The sequence below is a fragment of the Megalops cyprinoides genome, chromosome 3, assembly GCF_013368585.1.
Source record: "Megalops cyprinoides isolate fMegCyp1 chromosome 3, fMegCyp1.pri, whole genome shotgun sequence".
Taxonomy (NCBI): Eukaryota; Metazoa; Chordata; class Actinopteri; order Elopiformes; family Megalopidae; genus Megalops; species Megalops cyprinoides.
Genome location: NC_050585.1, coordinates 52,716,459 through 52,737,257, shown reverse-complemented (window position 1 = coordinate 52,737,257; position 20,799 = coordinate 52,716,459). Strand labels below are relative to the sequence as shown.

The 20,799-nt window shown below is 44.0% G+C and overlaps 1 protein-coding gene across 7 annotated transcripts in view; it reads right to left on the bottom strand.

Moving 5' to 3' along the window:
- The window catches only part of nrxn2a (neurexin 2a), a 575,558-nt gene that overhangs the window by 462,250 nt on the left and 92,509 nt on the right, over positions 1 to 20,799 (bottom strand). For all 7 annotated transcript variants that reach the window (XM_036523412.1, XM_036523417.1, XM_036523416.1 and 4 more), the window contains exon 3: positions 9,542 to 9,562. In XM_036523412.1, coding sequence (XP_036379305.1) covers positions 9,542 to 9,562 — 21 coding nt within the window. The remainder of the gene's footprint in view (positions 1 to 9,541; positions 9,563 to 20,799) is intronic.

The window sequence follows — 20,799 nt, the reverse complement described above, 5'->3', positions numbered from 1 at the left end:
ACAGTCCAGCATTCGTCTGCAGGTGACAAGCACTCAGGAAAGCCGTGGCTGCTCGTGATTTACAACCCTCATCCTGACCTAACACAACCACATTACCGCTCACTTAGCCCGGCAGACCCTCACACCAAGGGCAGCATTACATATTTTACATCAGTCTGGCAGCTCACAGGTGGTTACAGCAGTGCCCAGTCTGGGAATCAAACCTGCAACCTTGTGGCCACTGGTCAAGATGCCAGAGCATTACAGCTCCCTGATACCACAAGGGGAGCGCTTCCAAAATGGGGACCAGTACAGGGTAACAGTCCAACTCCTCTCTCTCTTATTTCATGTCACCTGACCGGCACACAGGGGCATGCGACGGCCCAGCCTTCCCCTAGAGGTGCCTGGACTTACGCAGTGAACTGTGGAATTGTGGGATATTGTTAAGTTTCTGTGTTGCTGGTTGCACTGCTTTCCCGGGGTGTCTTGATTGCTTTTGTCCTGTGTTTTCCTGAACGGCCTTGGGATTTCTCATGCTCTGAATCCCTCTGGAGCAACTGAGGACAACTGAGGAATGAGTGACTCTCTGAGGCATTAAAGCGTTCAGTGATGAGAAAAAAAAATACATGAAAAACCAAAAAAAAACCGGCACCTGTGGAACGAGGTAATGCAGCAGCCTCTCTGCAAGATAAAAAAAAAAAAAAAAGATAAATGCATTAAAAATGAAATCAAATGTTGTCGGTAACCAAATCCGTTCCAGGGTCTGGAAAGAGGCGACAATGAGAGCTCAGTGCTGCCTGCTCAAGGTTGCCTGAGAATGAGCCTGCATCACAATCCTGGCCGCCCACCACCCTCCCTCGCCCCCCCACACTCCCCTCCTTCAATAAAGTCTCTCCACCTGTGCTTTCATCATTAAACCCTGTTCATCAGCTCCTATCAGCCGCCGCTGTCATCCCCAGATAACATGGCCTGCATACCGAAGAGGAGAGCGCCAGCAAGCTGCGAGAGGGATTTCATATCTCTGTCTTTAAACAGCCCTGGTCTCCGTATGAAAAGCCTCAACTGAGATCAAGAAGGGCCTGATAAACCTCACCCAAGGCTTTCACTCCTAAAAGAGAAATCGTGCTGTGCTGGGTGCAGAGCATACATCTAACATTTATTTGTTTGTCTTTACAAATCTTATTCAGTATTTTAAGTTGATTTTAGTGAAATGGTCTGTTCTGTACCTCTTCGGAAATATTTAACATGTTCCAAAATGCATTATCTAAAGTAAAGTGCAAAGGATACTGTGCTAAGACTGAATCAGCCTTTTCTGAGAATCAACAAAAGGATTTATGCTATTGTTAGACTAATTTCTTTTCTTTTTCTTAGGAGACGTCATTATCAAAGGCAACACACATATTTTACATTTGACACCTACAGAGCTGGGCATTTACTGAGGTCACTGATGTTAAACTGTAAAGTGATATGTTGTATGTAAACACGCTACGTGCTACCTCTCACTGGACCACTGCTTACTGCGAATATATGTTTGTTTACCTGCAAATCATCTCTTTTTCTCTGTAACAGTCAAACCAACTGTCATTCTTCAAATATGTTTATACTGTAAAAGAGCATCCATTTTTACGGGGGATGGGCACATGCCACCACTAATATTGCATACTAGAGAAAATGCTGAAACGTGCCATCTTTGATACCCCCATGATCCCCACAGTTTCCTCATGCCAAGGATAAATGACAGATTAGCTGACTGGCAAAAGAAAGACCCTTCCTTACATGTAACTGGCAGTATTTTTTTTCTCGGCTGAAACTGAAAATTACGTGATTGCTTTCATTATTGTATTTAGCAATTTAGCTCTTATCCAGAGTGACTTACAATTATGTACATCCATTTACATACCTGAATATTTACCGAGGCAATTGTGACATGTCCAAGGGTAAAACAGCAGTTCCCCAGCAGGGAATCAAACCAGCAACGCTCCAGGTATGAGACCTGCTCCTTACCACCGCGCCACACTGCTGCTCACATTTCTATTCCAAGACTCAATAGCATCACGCTATATTATTACTCATGCAGGAGGGCTGTGCTCGTACTTTAAATTCCACTGCGTATCACTTACTGGGATAGGAAACTGATCCCACTGGGTGACCTGGAGCTGATGCACAACAAACCCCACACTCGAAAGCTCGGAAAGCACTCCACAGACAGAGCAGAGAGGAGCGCTTCATTGCTATGCAGGGAGAGCGAACGCTTCCTCACCTCATGCGGCGGCACTCGCCTTAAAAGCATTTTAAACTCTCTAATGAATATACATGGCTTTTGTGGGAGGCATTGTTGAACAAAGTGTGTATTTGCAGCACATTAAAAGGCATCTGCTCTGACTGCAGCCAGCTAAAGCACGGCGTTTCTGCCGGGCGGGGCGGGACGGGACATTCTGTGATGTAAATGAGGGATCAATGTTATCTTCATGTTTCAGTGCGCTGAGCACAACCCTCCAAAAGCACCTCCATCCCGCATTACACAACATCTATACCTTTCTGGGAGTCATCCTCTCGGCTCTCGACTTAACGGCAGGCGCCCAGAGAGACTGCGGTCCGAGACTGTTTGCCGCTGATCAATAGCAAAATTCATACTATGCTTTAATCTGGAATGGTGAGTAAACACACAAACAAATGCCTTTAGTATTCACAAATCAAATGCGCCACACCACTGCACAGCCTGTGAAGCAATATAAATGAGACACAGTCTCCACAGAGGAATTCCTCGATTATCTAGCAAATTACCAACAGAATCAATCAAAAATGCCCATCATCTGAAGGGAAAGTCACTTTCACTTAAATAATCGAGTAAATAAATTATTTTCTATTTTCCCAGACTCAATATGGGTCTATATTCCACAAAGTGACTTTTTCCCGTTATGATGGCTTGGTGGTTTTGATTGAATCGTGAAGATCACTCACAGAGGCTTGGGGACAAGCTCAGCGCTGGAGCTGAATGTATTTACCTATTTTGTTTAATTTGAACCTTCAAGGTGGTGTAAGGCCTTGCGAAGAAGGCTGATCCCCCCGGAGGTCCTGTAAGAGTCGAGCAGCCATCACGCCTGCCGGATCAGCGTCTCCAGCTTCACCACGCTTTGATCTGCTGCTCGCCTGACTCAGATGCTCCTTTGGGTTAGCGGCGAAAACGACGTGGTTCTAAGCACTCCTGAAGCACATTAAAGAGTCTCAGCAGACGCAACCAGCTCAGTGCAGGAAAGGTCACCTGTCAGGTTCCACAGGAAGGAAACATATATTGCTCTTTGCAGTCCGCTGTTGGCATGAAGCACCAACACAGAGGCCCGATGGCTCGTTTGGCCAAACATCTCAGCCGAAAGGTCAGACCATCACGTCCCGGGGTTTGATATACTGCTCCAGACAACACAACAAATCGAAACTGGTTTTATATGATCCTTTAAGTTATCATATAAAATAGAAATGCAGACGCAAATGCTAAACTAGACCAAAAGCTGTTTGGCCTACTAACGAATTGCAATATGACATTATAGATGTATTTATGATATAAAACCATATTAATCTGATCAGGGAACAGGTTATTCATAACCTTATTCTTACTCTATTTATGGCCAAGCCACAGCTTTTTCAGTTTTTCAGTAGGCGTTATCGAATCTGTTGTAAAAGCTGTGAAGACAATGACAGCAGGAGTTGTTCAGACTGTGGCCTTGGACCAGGCCCAGCATTTAAACCCACACTGACCGGCAGTAATCTCATCCCCCAGTTCAGCCACAACCCAGTCTGAACTCTGCAAAACATGAAATGTCATAGACTCTACACAAATGCCATATGCAGTAACAACAGACTGCGTTCCTCCTGTAATACTGCTCACCTACAGCGCTGCTCCGACTTACAGAGGCCTGGACAGCGTGCAGATAAAGCCTGAGACAGAATGCCACCCACACCTGGAGAGAGCTGAAGGTGCAACACGACGTACACAGCCAAAGGCATGATGGGAAATCAGAAACGGACCCCCATGTAGAGCAGGAGCAAATGAGAGATAAGAGTGAAGCACAAAGTTTCTGTTGGAAACTGAAGGGTTGTGAGAAGCCATGACTAATCCCATGGTAGGGAAACAAAAAAACCCCAATTGATTCTACAGTTTAACTCAAGCTCTCAGTCAAGCCTAGAATCCGATAAGGAACAAGCCCTAAAGAAAAAAACAAAACAAAATGTGGCACTGTCTCTGTCCCCAAAACACTGCACTCCCAAGATCCTCTCTGTTCAAGCGCATCAGCTCAAAACTCAGAATTTCATCTGGAGGCCCAGACAGTCCTGGACGGTTCATTATTCCAGAGCCTGCTGACTTTCATTAACTTGTCTTGGTGTAGTTGGGGGGGACCAGTGGATGACTTAATTGGACTCTTCACATCTCATTTTGCACCTGTTCTCTATTCTGAAGGATCGCACATTTCCACGGTAAGCATTGCTTTTACACTTCCATTTTGCATTCATTTCTGAACCACAAGACATTGCAAGGGTTCTGCGAATTGGGCAAGCCTTGTCAAAGTACATATATCTGTCTATGTATACACGCTTATGTATACAAACTTTATATATATATATATATATATATATATATATATATATATATATATATATATATATATATGCATGTATATCATTATATAATTCAAATGGAAACAGGTGGTATTATTGACCAAATTTGGTGAAACACTCATAGCCCCCAACATTACAATGGGGCAATATTCTGCTAACATTACCACATTCTGATGGCTTGGGTTAGCCATCATTTAAAGTTTATTTTATTTATTTATGTATTTATTATTCATTCATTCCTTCCTTCATTCATATTTGGATGAGCATGAAATGCCAATTTTATGAACCACATGTATACAGAACACATACAGTATTTCATTGAACCGTTTAAAACCTTAAATGTGTTTAATAAGGCTTCCAGAGGAAGCAAAGGTGGATCTTCTAGCTAAGTTCTTTCTACAGAATGAGGGTATGCTATACGAGCAAGCTATTCCACACTGACAACAGACAGTATTTCTTCGCAGACAGAACTACTGGAGCAGTCTGCCAGGACTTTTATTGGAGTCTAGACCCCCTGGACAACTTGGCACAGAGTTAGATTCAGTCAAGAAAAGTGTTCTTCTTATCTGCTGTTCTATTGTCTGTCTCAGTACAATTGTCCACGTCTTTATCAACATGTTTTATGTGTATGTAAGCAGGTACATAAAAAACCAACTATCATTACAGATACAAAATGATGAGCCAATGGCCTGTCCTCATCATTAAAATCCCCATGTTGTTCTTTCACAAAATCATAGAAAACTGGAAAAAAAAAATTCACAAAATATTGTTCCTGATAAATTATCATCTTCAGATAAATAGTTAAAATGTGGATTAGGGTGAGGCCGCTCATGAATGAACCCCGGTCAGTGAATTTCTTTCCCCAGCAAGGGGCTATTTGGTTATTCAGTTCCCTAGCAGGAGTTCAGTTAAGCAGGTCACCTTCAAGACAGTCCCCCACACAAAACAACCCCCAGGGGTTCCACACTGAGCCAGGAAACCAAACACAGCTCCAGAATATTACTCATTCAATCCAGTTCTGCTTCTAACCAGGAAAGATCTGTGGTTTTCAAACTACAATGAGAGCAAAAACAAAACAATGGATCCCAGTCTTGCTTTTCCAGTCCCACCCTGAATCGCTCACATCAGGGATTGCGCTACAAACAAATTAATGGCAGAATTCCTAAAACTTTTCTTAATTCAGTTCTCTGTAAACCAGATGGTCCTGAAACAGGAACTGGCTGTGCTTTAGTGGTATTACTGTGGTACTGTCTGCAGAGAAGCAAGGACAATCATACACGAGTATGAATATTATTGCTATGGACTATATATTATTTCACTTCTGAAAGAAATTCCCAACTCTTCATCACATTGTCCTGAAATTGTCCTCAGATTTAAACATCAGTGTGTAGGAAATGGCTCCAATCCTGCCACTGTACTGCCACTGGAAGAACAGCCTCTCCATGGCTGTCATACAGACTTATTTTCATCACTGCTAAAAAAAAACACACTATAGCTAATGTATGTAATACTGTATGTGCTGACTGTAATGATGTGGTTATCCTATAAACCTAAAAATCCATAATCTTCTGACTCTTTCTGAGGTGATGTATGCATTGTGGGTATCTGGATACCCAAGTTCTCACTAATTCAGCAGTAACAAAAGGTAATTTGCACATTACTGACATGTAAGTAATGCCTCACCGCTGGCTTTCTGACTCTGTGTTTAGTCGTTACATAGTAACACACTGGCATTCTCCACATGCAGTGCAATGGCAGTAAGGACACGGGATGGTCACTCTAAGGCACAATGTTACAATGTGCCTGCCCTCCTCACTGACATTTTCAGCAGCTACTCCTTCAGTAGCATTAGAGTGATGTTTTGTGGAATACATTCAAGGCTGATTTGTGTGTAATGTGAATCAGTAATGCAGGGAGTATGCCATGTTTCAGATCCATTCTCTGGCTCTGAAGGTGCCTGCACAGTCTGCATATGAGGGCCTATTCATTATCGCAAGAACAAGCATTGAAACCACAGTCCATTGTCTTGCTGTAGATAGGATGCTGATTGATGTCATTATGTCTGACAGGCAATTGGACGTCAACTTCATTCAGCAACGTCGTAGTCAATGTTCTAATGTTATCTTTTCTTGTTTTATCTTCCAAATATACATGATGCTGAATGATCTCGTATATAACACAATTAATGTATAATAGAGTTAAACCATCCATCTCATGTAACCACAAGAACATTTTCTGCTCTTTCTAACTGGAGTACTTAATTGATTGATTAGAAGCCGTAACTAGATTGTAATAATGAGTGCTTGGTTTAGCTTTAACGTCTTATCTGGACTGGAACACACACACACACACACACACACACACACACACACACACACACACACACACACACACACACACACACACACACACACACACACACTCTCTCTCCAGGCTAACTCATTGAACCAGTGCATCCAGTGACACAAAAGGAATTGGAGAATTTCCACAGCAGTCTGTTGTTGAGAGAACTCAACAACACACTCAAAGTCCACAGTGGAGAGCTTAAGCCTGAATGGAAGAAAACGGCCTCATCTGTGCTTCACAATGCCAAATATTTTCTTTACCAAGTAAACTGTTAAGTGAAATATCTTAATAAAAGAAACAAATTCCCACATACTGAGGCTTGGCTCTCAAAATCAGCCACTTTCTCCAAAGTGAGGAAACAAACGTTTTGATAAGTGAGTATGGTCTTTTTCAGGGACGACTTTTCTGTGTTATTAACACATCTCACCATGAACCCGTGGCCCTTCACTTGTTCCTGTTTACCACCTCCAAGCTGAAACATGTGCCCTTGTGTAACCAACTTTTCAGCGAACACCAGCTCATCTCCATCGTGAGAGCACTGCAGCTCCGCTCCAGGTAATCATAAATAACTAAACTTTTAACACGGTGAATCATGCTGTTATACAAAGAATCAGAGGCAGTGAGGGAAGTTACTGAATGAATGTTTAACACAGGATTGGCATCATACACTGTAGGTCTGTGTAAAATTTCTACTGTGACCTAATCATATTCCTCATGATATTGGTACCATATATTAATCCATGAATGTGCACACATACTTTGCATTGCCCTGGATAAGGGCATGGTCTGAATGACAGTCCTAGTTAACTGTCTTCACTGAAGAGGTGAATAGCGTGAGCCTGACTGGCAGATACCACATGCTGCGTATCAGTCATGAGAACTCTTTGCCATCATGTGATGCTGTGCAGAGATTTCTGTAGTTTTAGCTGCAGGTGGCCAGACACCCCCTCCCCCTCACTTCCCTTTTTCCACTCCCACCTTGGAATCAGCCATTGAACCATTTAAGAGCAACTCACTGCAAATGTCCCACACTCACAAAGGGAACACTAAAACCCATGTAATCCTCGATACACTTGCCTGCAGGCATTTTACACACCGAATGTCCCGCACAGGAAAGCCAAGACCAGCTGGAGGATTGGGGCATCCATCCTGTCGTTCACAAAAGTATTTTCTTTGCAATCTCTGCATTTAACCCCTTTACCCAAGATGCACTGCTACCTACTAGTTGTTCAGAAATATCACTTTGGTGGCATACGACAGACGAGTGTGCATGGGACTGCTCTGCTCCCATCAGCCACTGAGAAGTCACCAGATTCCCCACACACTCCTCTGATGATGTCACAATCTGTGTGTCAGAATGAGTCACATGATCTGAGGAGCTGATTCAGAAGCTCCAGTTTGTGAAGATGTTTATGGCTGCATATTTAAACAAAACTACCCTATCTAAATATGTTTTCAGATAGGCAACTGACTATAAAAATTATGCACACCTGCTGGACAGCGAGGCCAGCATTACTTATTGAACTGTTACTGAAGTGGAAGCATTAGAGACTCAACGGGCAGCAGTAATTTGATGGTAATGCACTTTCGACTGCAATGCTTACAGCCTTCTGCTGGAATTCTCTGCAAGGCCATTTCTCCATCTATCACAACGCGTTCCTTACAGTTGATAATACATTTTTATTGCTGCTGTTGTACACCACAAATAATAGTACTAGTACTGATACTAACAGTAATAATGATATATTATATCATATAATTATATAATATATAATTATATATATTATAAAATCTAGATGTACAATACAGCTGTGAGCCACAGTACTCAGTACTGTAGATTTATCTCCAGGTAAAGGCAGACATAGTCTCTCTCTCGCCTCGATTAGTGCACACAGCTGCCCATGTCATGGTGCCATTCACCAACAGGTGTAATTCCCCTTCCTCCTGAAGGGGGAGCAAGTCTCAGTAAGAGCTGCGGGCGTCGGGTGGCCGACAGGCCTCCGACCCTGTCCTCTGCTGGGGTACACCTCTCCCCAACTTCCACACACTTTCACCCACCCCTCACCCCAACTTCCACACACTTTCACCCCCACCTCTCCCCAACTTCCACACACTTTCACCCACCCCTCACCCCAACTTCCCATCACCCTCAGTGCCTTAAACCGCAATGTTTCATTTACTTGGTGCATGTTTCAGAACGCAAAAAGTGCTGGATACATATTGCCTGTATGAATGTTCAACCCTCTTCCTGACATGTCCAGTACACTCAGAATAAAATCAATAAGGGGAAAAAAATAAATGCCTTATATCAAAGGAACACAGAGTCCCTCTGTGAATTGTCTGTGCAAGGTACTGGACAATTCATTCATATATTTAGCCAGGACAGTCCTTTCAGTGAAAGTCATTGCTTTCCAGGAAGTACTAAAGGGTTTGATCGTCTCCAGTACTTTATGACAGTTAAATAAAGCCCCCTTAGTCAACAGAACCGCAGTCCAAACTGACAATGCCCTCACAACAAGGAAAAGCAGCAAGAACACTCACTGACTCCGCCCACAGGGCAAAGGCCATCATTGGGAAACGATTAGAAAACAAGCAGCGTTCTTACCTTCAACCACACGCTCCTCTGCTGCAAGCAAGCCCCGAAAAAGAGAAAAAGAGAGAGAAAAGGAGAACAGGTTAAAGAAATATGAGATATATTCACCACAAAGTGCCTATGGCTTTCCAGGAGATGATACAGAAATCTCCAGTGTATTCACAACATGACTTCTTGGAAAGAGTAGGATTTCAATTTGTAGTTTACATTCAACTTCAGGAAATGCAGAAAAAAAGACAAATAACATTTCCAATCCATGTTGCAGCCTCAAGCAGGCCTCATGGTGAGCGCTTGCATGATCCTCAGCACCCGGGGAACGGAGGAGGTGTGGTCAAGGAGAGGACTTTTCCTCCCTCTATAGAGGAACCATCTAAGAGTGCATCGTGTGCCTGTGCAGGAGGAAGCACGGAGCTCTCCATGGTACTGCAGCGCTGCAGATGCTGACCGTGGTGCTGAAACACCCTTACACCCCTCACAGCACATGAGGAGGGGGAGGAAGGCCGTGGCTCTCTGTGCAAAACAAAGTCACGGTTCCGCTCTGCTTCACCCCTGCATGTGGTCTGACTTTTACAATGTCTCAGATGCCAGGGAAAGACTGAAGATGTCATTCTTGCACAAATGTGTCCCGGTGTTAATTTACAGGAAGAATAAATCCATATAAATTATAAATTATATAATACACCGGTTAGCATTATACTAATGCATTTGTTTTAAAGTTTCTCCTCAGCTGTATGTCAGAGCATTGATATTCATATATGGAGAAAAGTAGGATACCAAGATCATGGGTAGATGAAGTTTCCAAATCCCAGATGGCACATTAAAATACATCATAGGTAACAATGATATTTAATCGGTTATGTATTTCTTTTGTAATTTGTTTATGGTTTCTTTAGTAAAATGTTTCAGCCTCTCTCCCTCCCATCTCTTGTCTGAGCTCCTGCAGTGTGCTGGGTGCAGTAAGCACCCAGTACAGGATGAATGTTTTCTGCACCAGCGACTCAAGCACAGCTCCTCTGGAGGCAGAAGAAACCAGAACACTGTGGGCTTTGACACAACGCAAAGCGGCACTATCTGCAGACGCACAGGTGAGGGCCCCTCCCGGGAGATCAGAGCGGCTCTCTGTCTGCCGCGAGAGTGCGGAGATGCGCAGGAGGAGAGGAGGAGGTGAGGCATGCGGGGGACCGTCTGCAGGTGGGAGAGAGAAGTTCTGATTGAGCAGTAATGGGACGATACCGTATGTTCACACGCAATCGTACTCGAGGTAAATTTACTCCTGCAGCAGAGTGTTTTCACCAATGCAGCACAGCAATGAAAACAACAAATCTGTTCTATCGTCAAGCCCTCCTGTGTTTCAGAACAGCTGATCACTTGTGAAAATAAATTGCACCACTAATGAGAGGGGGAAGAACCCAATGGCATAATGTGCTTACAAAAGAACAATGCTAAAACTGCCCCAAATGATATACTAGTTACTGAATTCCTCCTTGCTCATTGATTTGCAGGGGACCCTTCCTGCCAGTTTGTAATCTTAATTTAAATTAATCTGGGTTCCTTTACATGGCAGCAGCCTAGTGCAAAAGTTAGGGTAGCAAATCCCTGGTATGCCACAGATGTAAAAGGCTAACATAACAGAGAAAATGCAGCATCTGTAATGTGCCTGGGGAAAAAGGCTGACATAAATTAAAATGTATACACTCTATGTGCAATATGTTTTAAACACAAAATCATACATTTCAATTCTATAGACACATTTTTTATTTCTAATGATGGCACAGTGAGGCTTAAGCCCATAAAGCTGTGAGCGTCAATCGCTGACTTATATGAACGAATCAAAAGTCTTGTGTTCCAGGGACAGCATATTCCTCAGAGGTTGTGCAAATAAACTGTATACTCTTACAAGGTCTGCATTTGCACTTTTCAATAATGAACTAAGCCAGCCTCTGTTAAAAATTCTCAGAACAGATGGCAATGCTTTTCAGAGTGCATGTAGTCTGGGAGTTGTCATCACACTCTAAATGGAGTGCTTTTGGCCACAACTTTATTTAACCCTTTGCTTTTTAAGACATCATAAGATAAATCACGTGGATACATCTGAACCTAGAATCCCACTCATTAACTGAGGAATCTCACAAATAGATTGAATTGATCTTATGATTCTCCTCGGGATTCAGCCTCATGAGGCTTAGTTGAGATCGCAATGCCTCACTGAAGATTCACTTCAACCAAATTCAGTTCAAAATGCAAAGTCCACATAGTAAATAAACTTTTTCCATGAAGCCAGTGAAACCATGAATCATTCCACAAGTTTGATACATATCAATACTCCAAACTGGTGGGCAGAGACGCGGCCAACAGACGAATTACTGCAGAGAGCAGAATTCCTTCCGACAGCACTGGACCTGCGGTGAACTCAAGACTCTGCCATACTGCACTCCTGCTTGATAAAAACCGTTTGATGATGACACGTCATTTTATCAGGACCACGGTGACATGAAAAACAGCATCCGAGAAGGTGGCTGGGTCTCTGGTGAGGCATGGAGAGCTCTGGAAAGCAGAGTAAGGGCTAAAGCAGGTGAGGCCGGCGGTGCAGCAGCACAACAACGGGAGAAAGAAGAGCCTCCCCCTCCTTCACAATGAGCAACAATGAGCTTTCTCCCTCCATTCTCTCCATATATTCCTTTATTCTGTGGGGGATGCAGGGACATGAAACAGACGTTCCGGAGGTTTCCTTCCTCTGTCCTTTATCAGATGATGAGGCTCATCTGCCTTGCTGATACACGCAGTCGTTTCACTTTCTCGTAAGATGGCTAAGTGGGTCAAATGCTCTCAGCCTCATCACAGGTGAACAAGGGGACAGGTGGTCAGAGGGACACCATGGCGATATGCTAGGCAGGCTGAATGCCTCTGCAGCCTATTGTAACGGTGACATGAGGCCAGGCTTGATAAATGTGCTATATCAGACTGGCTCGAAGTTAAAGGGGGCCATGTTGTAAAAAAATACGAAGTGTGACTACCACCACACTTATAAATTATCTCTAGCCTCACACAGACAGGAGGTTGCTGCCTGCTTCAGATAACATAGAGGTCTTCTCACTGGTAATGCATTACATAAGATATGTAATTGGATATATTATATCTCATTATCAATGTATTGTTTCATATCAGGAAGGTTAATGTAACTGGCTTGCTTGGTTGCCTGGGTGACAGAAAGAGGGCAAAGCATTTCAAAGCCTGCCACTCAGAAAGCATTAACAAACCTTTAGACAGCACACTACCTTTGATATACTAATGATATACTGATATAACTTTGCACATGTAGGAGGAGTGTTATGTGCTTGATCTGTGTGTAGAAAGACATATAGTTGTGTGCGCTATTTATGCTGTAATGATATATGAAAGGCATACAGTTTAAGGGTCTGCCTACAATTTAATAGCTGTATCTCATTTCCCATGGTGATTAATTTGCTCACACTAGAATTTCAGTAATCTATTCAGTCACATTTAATTACGAAAAGCCCATATATACAGTCAGAAGATGTATTATCTTATATTTATATAAGGAAAAAAATATGCAAGTGGAGATATCCATCCATCCCATGGAATTACCAGCATCTTCAGAGTGCAGAGGGGCACTGCATGATTTTCTTTGAACTTATCCTCTCACAATACATTTGTGAATTGATTTTCACCCAAAATGTTTAAATTAATGTTGTAGTGCCAATACTAATATTCCCTGTAGCACCATCCAATACATGCTTTAAAATATTGATATTGATTTTGTAAAATAAAGTCCCTGTTGTGGTTGGTGCCTGACATTCTAGAAATTGTGGGGAAATATCTGGAAATCGCACAGAAATATCTTCAAAGATTACATTTTCTCACAGTGTAGTGGAAGACTCACCCATTCACAGTGTAAATCCAGCCTACTGGGAATCCTCTAACACTGCTCTCTATTGTTAGTGTACTTCTGTTCAGCTGGATCATCTGAGGGACATTTATGTACTGACAATAGCAACGCTTACTAACTACTACATACCAACACCTTATACCAGTGCAGTAATGTTGCTGTTACTCCAGGAACAGGCATTTACATTGCCACATATCAACCACACAGTAACCAAAGGGAGCAGAGACTATTTGACTGTTGCTTAGCTCTGTCATTTTTCACATATCACTGGTATGCTGATAAAACCCAACTCTTTTCCTCTCTTTTCCCTCATCTGATACCCAGGTTTCCTCACACATCTCAGATAGCCTATCTGATGCCTCATTGTGGATGCCTAAACATCACCTGAGAGTCAATCTGACCAAGACCAAGGTTCTGGATATTTCAGCCAGGTTCTCTCCACTCAAAGACCTGACCATCATCCTGGAAATCACTATGCTGCCAGCCTCCCACACCGTCAAGACCCTCAGAATGACACTTGACAGTGAATTGACATACATGGACCACACAGCCACAGTCAGCAAGACATGCAAATTCTTCCTATACTACAGCAGAAGACCTTGCCACCTCCTCACCACCTACTCAACCCAACTGCTGGTCCAAGCCCTGGTTCTGTCCTGGCTAGAGTATTAAAACTCTCACTGCCCTCCAGCTCAGTCAGACTGCTGCTGCTCGGTTAGTCCACAACGTCCTCAAATTCTCTCATGTTGTTCATGTACTGTAATACGTAATTACACAAACTTACACTGGTGTCATAACATTGTAATTACATTTGGAATTAATGTGTAACAACACATTGTTACATCACAATCACATAGCTATTATCAAGTCAAAATGCTCTTCTCCACTAGTTACTCAACTACGTAGTTGTTACATAACAAGCAATTACAATATTGTAAATATAGTGTCCCAGTATTGTAAGGTCAGTGTAATACTGAGTGTTAGCCAACAGCACACTGAAGGTGTACCGGGGCTCCCTGCCATGGAGAAAAAAACAGAGCAACATACTGTTAATAATATCATATCAACATGTAGCGGATGGTGTTCATAAATGCTCAAGCCAATGCACAAGCCAATCTTTTCCACTCACTGCTCCCAGCTGTTGGGCTGAGAGTGTATTGTGAGGTTTGGATGAAAGAAAAAAACAACCCAACAAAAAATGGCACCCAAGAGATATGAGCCCAGGGAACCATGAAGACCCATTCGATTTGCTACCAGGAGTCAGGGGGAAGATGTCAAGGGGTTAACTGCTGCCATGGTTTCTGCTGCTCTTGGTGACAGTGGCGTGGGTCGTGGCACTGCAGGGCTCTGGCGTGACTCACAGTTCCGGAACGTTCCTGTGACCTCTGTGCAGACGCAGCGGTTGGGGTGGGGGGGTGGGGGGGGAGCTGAGCAGCGGAGGGAGTGTGCTGGAGCTGCAGCATGATCCTCAGCTCTGAAGAGCTGGGTAAGCGAACCGTACACTTTGTGCCCCTGTGATGATCCCGTTTCTGCTTCCTGAAAACACAACCCTGAGGGCACAACCCCAGAGCTGCCAGTTCCTCACATTAATTACAGTATAACTGCGGCGTGAGAGAGGGGAATGAAGGCCGAAAGTAAGGAGGCCAGAGAAGGCATCCAAAAAGACAGAATACAACACAACAAAACACAAACCGTGGCATGTGGAGGACTCGGTGGAAAGGGTGGAGGAAGGGAAGGCACTGTGACTGCAGGATGATGCAGAATGGCTGGAGGGGGATCTCACATGGCTAAAGGCTAACTGTACCCAAATAGCTAGACAGGCTGAAGACTGGACTGGGGACAGAGAAGTGTGAGGGCCCACCTGAGGCTGAGGGGGGTACTCTACAGGGGGGGGGGGGGGGGGGGGGGCTGCAGTGCGATGGCTCCGCCCCCGAACGAGCGGGACGTCTCTGTCAGTATTGTGAGAGTGTTACCCGTCCCGTGAGAGGAGGCCAGACGCAGGTGTGTTTGCCTCCGGCTCAGCTGAAACCCGTCACCGCCGTGACCATGTTTGCTTTTGCCGTCAGCCTCCATGCGTGAGATGCAGGTTTCAGTAAAGTACATAAAACCACAGCCAACATGACAAAGCATAACATCTTACTTATTTTACTGATGGTTTTAAGGCAGTGCATGAAAATACATTTATGCATTTATTCCTCCTTTTGTACGCATCTGTTCATGCATGGGAGTTGAACACTAAGCTCACTCGACTGCACTCTACACCCGCCTGGAGGCATAGGGCAAGTTGCATGCAATTCTCCCATACACACACAAGGCAATGTGAGCGCCTTTCATACTACAAGTCCCACAGTGCACCTGCAGGCCCTGCGGCAAGTCGCAGAGTATTCCTGTGGAGTGACGAGTGAACGCTGGCTGACCTGCTCACCCCATGACTGACAGAACGAGCCTCAGAGGGACCCCAGTGATAGGGGGCAGGTGACACAGCGGTTTCAGACCTGAGTCGTCGTGAAGTGCCTTTACTGTCTGAGCCACTCGGGAGCTCAGTACTAGTATTATCATAACCATGAACCATAGCTGAACAGCAAGGGGTTTCATACATTTTTTATACAGATATATTTGCTTTAGAAGAAAGAATTAAGAAGAATTAAGCGAGTGCTTGCACTTTATGTTTATAATTGACTGTAAAAATCATCAAATCAATGTTTTAAGCATATGGTAGATTTGTGAAAACAGACTCTATGAAAATCAATCTTCAAACGAGAGTAAAACGAAGAATGCTGTCAAACACATTTATTTTAAAATTCTCCAGATTATGCTGCATCTGTAAAGCCATTTGTGCTTCTCCATGTGTCATATGCAGTGTGGGTGTTCAATAATGAAAAAAAGAAGAATAATAATTGCACCTTTTACAAAGATGAAGAGATGACTGAATTAAACTAGCCCTTAATCACCAAAACCCCGCACTGGAAATGCATTAGCAAACATGGATTCTCATGCACAGATTCGTTTGGGCTTTATACAGCACAGTTTGTTTGATATTCCAAAGTATACTTTGAGTTACACTGTATATTCAGAATGTAGCCACATTGAGTTACAAGATGAAGGATGACCGATCCCACGCGCATATGATGGAGACAGGTTTATCCCTGAGCACATACTGAAGAAACTCAGGCTCTAACAGACTACACACAAGTCAAGATTAAAAAGAAAAGGCCACCAATTAAATATGGCGGTCACACTTCATTTTGAGGGATCACTGCTATTGTCTGAAAACAACTTATAAATGCTCAATCATGATCCCTACAGCACTGCAAAGTGAGAACCCAATGCTGATTCTAAACCAAGATGTAGCTGTTTGGCTACCAGGATTTGCGAGAAATATTTAATCAAGATCTCAGGAGTGGGGCAATAATACCAATCGACATAAGAGGGATATTCATAATAACATTACTATCACAATCGCCATCGCTTTATTCCAATGTTTCCATTCATCATCATCATCATCATCATCATCTTCACCCTCGTAATCCTCATCATAAAATAGTTAACATGCACTATAGACATGCCAACATACTCTATAATTAAATAAAATAAAACACCATTGACACTTCCAATCTAAGAGTGAAATTCAGTAAGTGGATGTTTAACGGTTTATCAGTTTTGTCACCTCCAATTCTATGCATAAAGAAATAGAAAGAGGTGGAGAAAACTGATGCTTTCATCTGAAGTTAGTTACTGTAAATGACATCTTAAATTTCCCACGTAGCATTCACATTATCTACCTTGGACAGCTTCCTACAACGTAAATGTGTCCATATACTCCATAAGGCAAAACATGATTTTTATCAATATCTGATCGACGCATGTCATTGATTATATATTTTTTTCAAAATACTTGTTTCCAGTAGCATATGAATTCTTAGTTATCTGATTTTTAAATCAGATAACTAAGAATTCATTTAAGATAGCTAAGATAACGTTTAATTATTTTAGTGGTGAAAATACAACTCATCACAGGAAGCACATGCTCAGTGGACACACGGCATCACAGCACTGCAGCAAACATCATGTGAGATTATTGATTTCCCATGATTTCATTTCCTGTTACCATCACTGCAGTCTGCATCAGTGTGTTATATTCCAGGTCACATGACTGTACAGTATGCTCCTGCCCGCTTGGTGCCATAGCCAAACCCATGCACAGCCGTCCGTACTCACAAACTCCAGGGGATTTTTTCGAGGCCGATCAACCCAAACTGGCTCCATTCAATGTGAGACTGAATGCAGATGCACAAAGGAAGCCAAAGGTTGATACGCGGGAGTTTGGAAGCATCGAGAAATGGCCTTAGTTGAAAGGGCAAATCTTCAGGCCTCAACAGAAAAGGTAACTGAAATACCAATTACATATGTATAGAGACTATGTGCTCCATTTTTAAATGCTTAATAACATAGTAATGACTGCATTATAGATAATTAACACATCATAGATGTTTATTACAACATTATTACAACATTAATGTTGTTAGTAAATGTGTTATTAAGGAAGAAAGAAAGGGTTACCAGACTGAGGAATTTGCACACATGGTTATTATGCGTACCATTGCTGTATTGTGCGCATTTCCATCGCAGCTGTACATATTGTCAAAAGCATGCTTTTTTCCTGGCAACCCTAATGCTTTCCTGCTTATGAATCCCTCATACCTCAGCACATTCTGGACATACACAGAGGAGCAGCTCTCAGGATGTACTGCAGTATGTCTAAAAGTTATAAATGTGAAAATGTCTCAGGCGTATCACAGACAGGTGGTGAGACAGGCACAATCCCAACAGATGGCGAGGAGCCAGAGAGGGGGGCGGAGCCATATAGGGAGGGGCGGGGCTAGAGAGGAGTGGGGAGTTTCTGAGGCTAGAATGGTCCAGACCTCATTGGACAGCGCCCAAAGGAGGAGTAGTAAAGGTGGGTGTGGTCAGAGTTGTTTGAAGCAAGAACAGGGTGGAGCCTTAATGAGTACTGGCCAGTGTGGGTGGGGCAGTAGTGGATGGGCCTAAACTGGGGTAGAGCAATAATGGTTGGTGCACAAGAGTGGGTGGTTAAAGAGTGAAGTGTGGCAACAGGGTGGATGAAGCAAGTGTAAGGGCAGGGTGGGGCCCAGTGAGGGCTGGTCCAGAGTCAGTGTGTGACTATAAGTGGGAGGAGCCACAGAGCACCAGAGCAAGAGGGCAGTGCAGCTCTGTCTTTCCTATATCTCCAGTGTGTCTTGTACTTGAAAACAGGGGTTTTGATATTCAGTGGGAGACGTGGATGGAGGTAGACAGTGTCCTTTTTCTGGAGTGAAAGTGGGTCACTCCTATAAACCGCCTGCTGGAGGTCAGGGCAAGCGCAGGGAAGGACGGAGAACACAAGAGGCAGGCTGACAGTTCATCAATGAGAGGGGTGTACGTGCATCGGGCCCCCAGAACCCACCAGGGGGCAGAGGCCTTGTCCCTCCACAAAGAGAAGGAGCTCAGCTGGAGGAGGGAGAGCTGATCAGACGCTGATCACAGCTGACCTGAGCAACGGGAGGCAGAAGGAAATGGGGCAAAGAGAAAAGACAAAGTGATAGAGACAGAGAGGGTCAAAGGTCAATGGCAGATTTGCCTCTGACCAAAGGACGTGCTGATGTCGAGGGTCCGTGTACATGCGTGTGTGTCTGTGTATGCATAATATGTGAGAGACACAGCAAGAGAGATAGAGAGCTTTACAAACCCATGCCACGTTGTGCTGCATTTCCCAGCATGCATTGCAGGGGAGCTCTGACCCTTTGTGCTGCTGCTTTCCAGCCAAGCTGCATTTAATCGCAGTATGCACAGCAGCACCTCCAGCCCTCTTCACTGGGTCTGTCACAGAACAGGGCCCTCCTACAGGCCCCCAAACCCATACACGTACACTCTGCCGGTCCACAGAAAACTGGGTCCGACAAAAATAAGAAAATAAAAAATACGTTTGGGCTGAAATAGCCATACTACTACGTGAGCGAACAGTCACACTCTTCATATGAAGGGCAGAGGCTCATAATGTGATCTGTCACACGCGCTCGAGTGATGGGCCTGACTTCATAACACAGACGGACAGCTGTGGCAGTAACACTGTTCCATCCTTTGTCACTGCAAGCTGTGTGACCACAGTCACAATGATATGATTCTGTTAGAGCAACCGCCAAAGAGAGAGCTGCTGTATGAAAAAGGATTGGACGCTGCGGAGATGAAAATATCAGACACAACAGTGACATCTCTGCCTCTTAAAGGAAAGTGGTAACAGGGTTTTCCGAAGGGATTGTGTCTGAAGTGATGACAGAACATTACAGCCAGGTGTCACCTGACGGGTGGGGGTCACAGTGTAAAAGCAGGACTAGGTCTCAAGTTCCAGTAAAATAAGTGAGGACTCTTCTGTGTACACAGGCATAACAAAACTGGAATTTGTCCATTAACTGGGTTTTACTTTTGAAATTACAGGACAGAATTAGACCCTGCCAAGAGGCCAGAGGAGTTAAGCAACTGCAGTGGATGGAGCTTCAGTGGTTAATGAGGAAGGAGAAGGATTAAATAAATGATCAAAGTGAGGACAGGGTTGCCAGATAGCTGCCGACTCCCCCGAGGGAATCGGCACAATGACTGAGGCGCATCAACAGGAAGAAACGCATAGGGGACAAACGAGAGTTGACCTTTTAATCTGTTTTTGCTGCACGTTGCTGCCAGTTTTGGCTCTGCAGCCAGGACTCTGCAGAAGCCAGCTACTGATCCCTCATAAATCGCCTGTGCCGGTTTAACCTCGCGAGCCTCCCTCTCTCTCGCCCGCCCCTGTTAAAACCGTCACGCTAATAAACTCCCATTGAATTCTAATGAATTGTGAGAAACTACAAGAAGCCCGATCCGGTGACAATGGAAGCAGCCCCTCAATTGAGTCAGGATTGATCCGACGCGCTAGTCCTCGGACACGGGGGACATTACCAGGGATTTATTACCAAACAAAAATGGCAGCCAGGACCTGTGTCCCCCTCTAAACAACTGCCTCTGCTTGGGGGGAGGTTCAGACTCGGCAGACCTGCCTCTGACAGGACCGACAGCAAAGAACCATGTTGACGCCGAGACCGTGCGGTCACCGACGCCGTTCAACGGTTACTATCATGAAATGTACCAGCATCGATCAATGTGGTAACCTCAGAGTGTCATAACCTGTGCTTTGTTGGGTCTTTACCTAAGATTGTCAGCTTTTACGCTTGATTGTCTCTCAGAGCCCGATCCCGAACGCTTTTCCCTGGGCCATTTCCTTTAATGTGTGCTGAGCTACCAGCATCTGAAGGGCAAAATTAGCATCATGTACGCT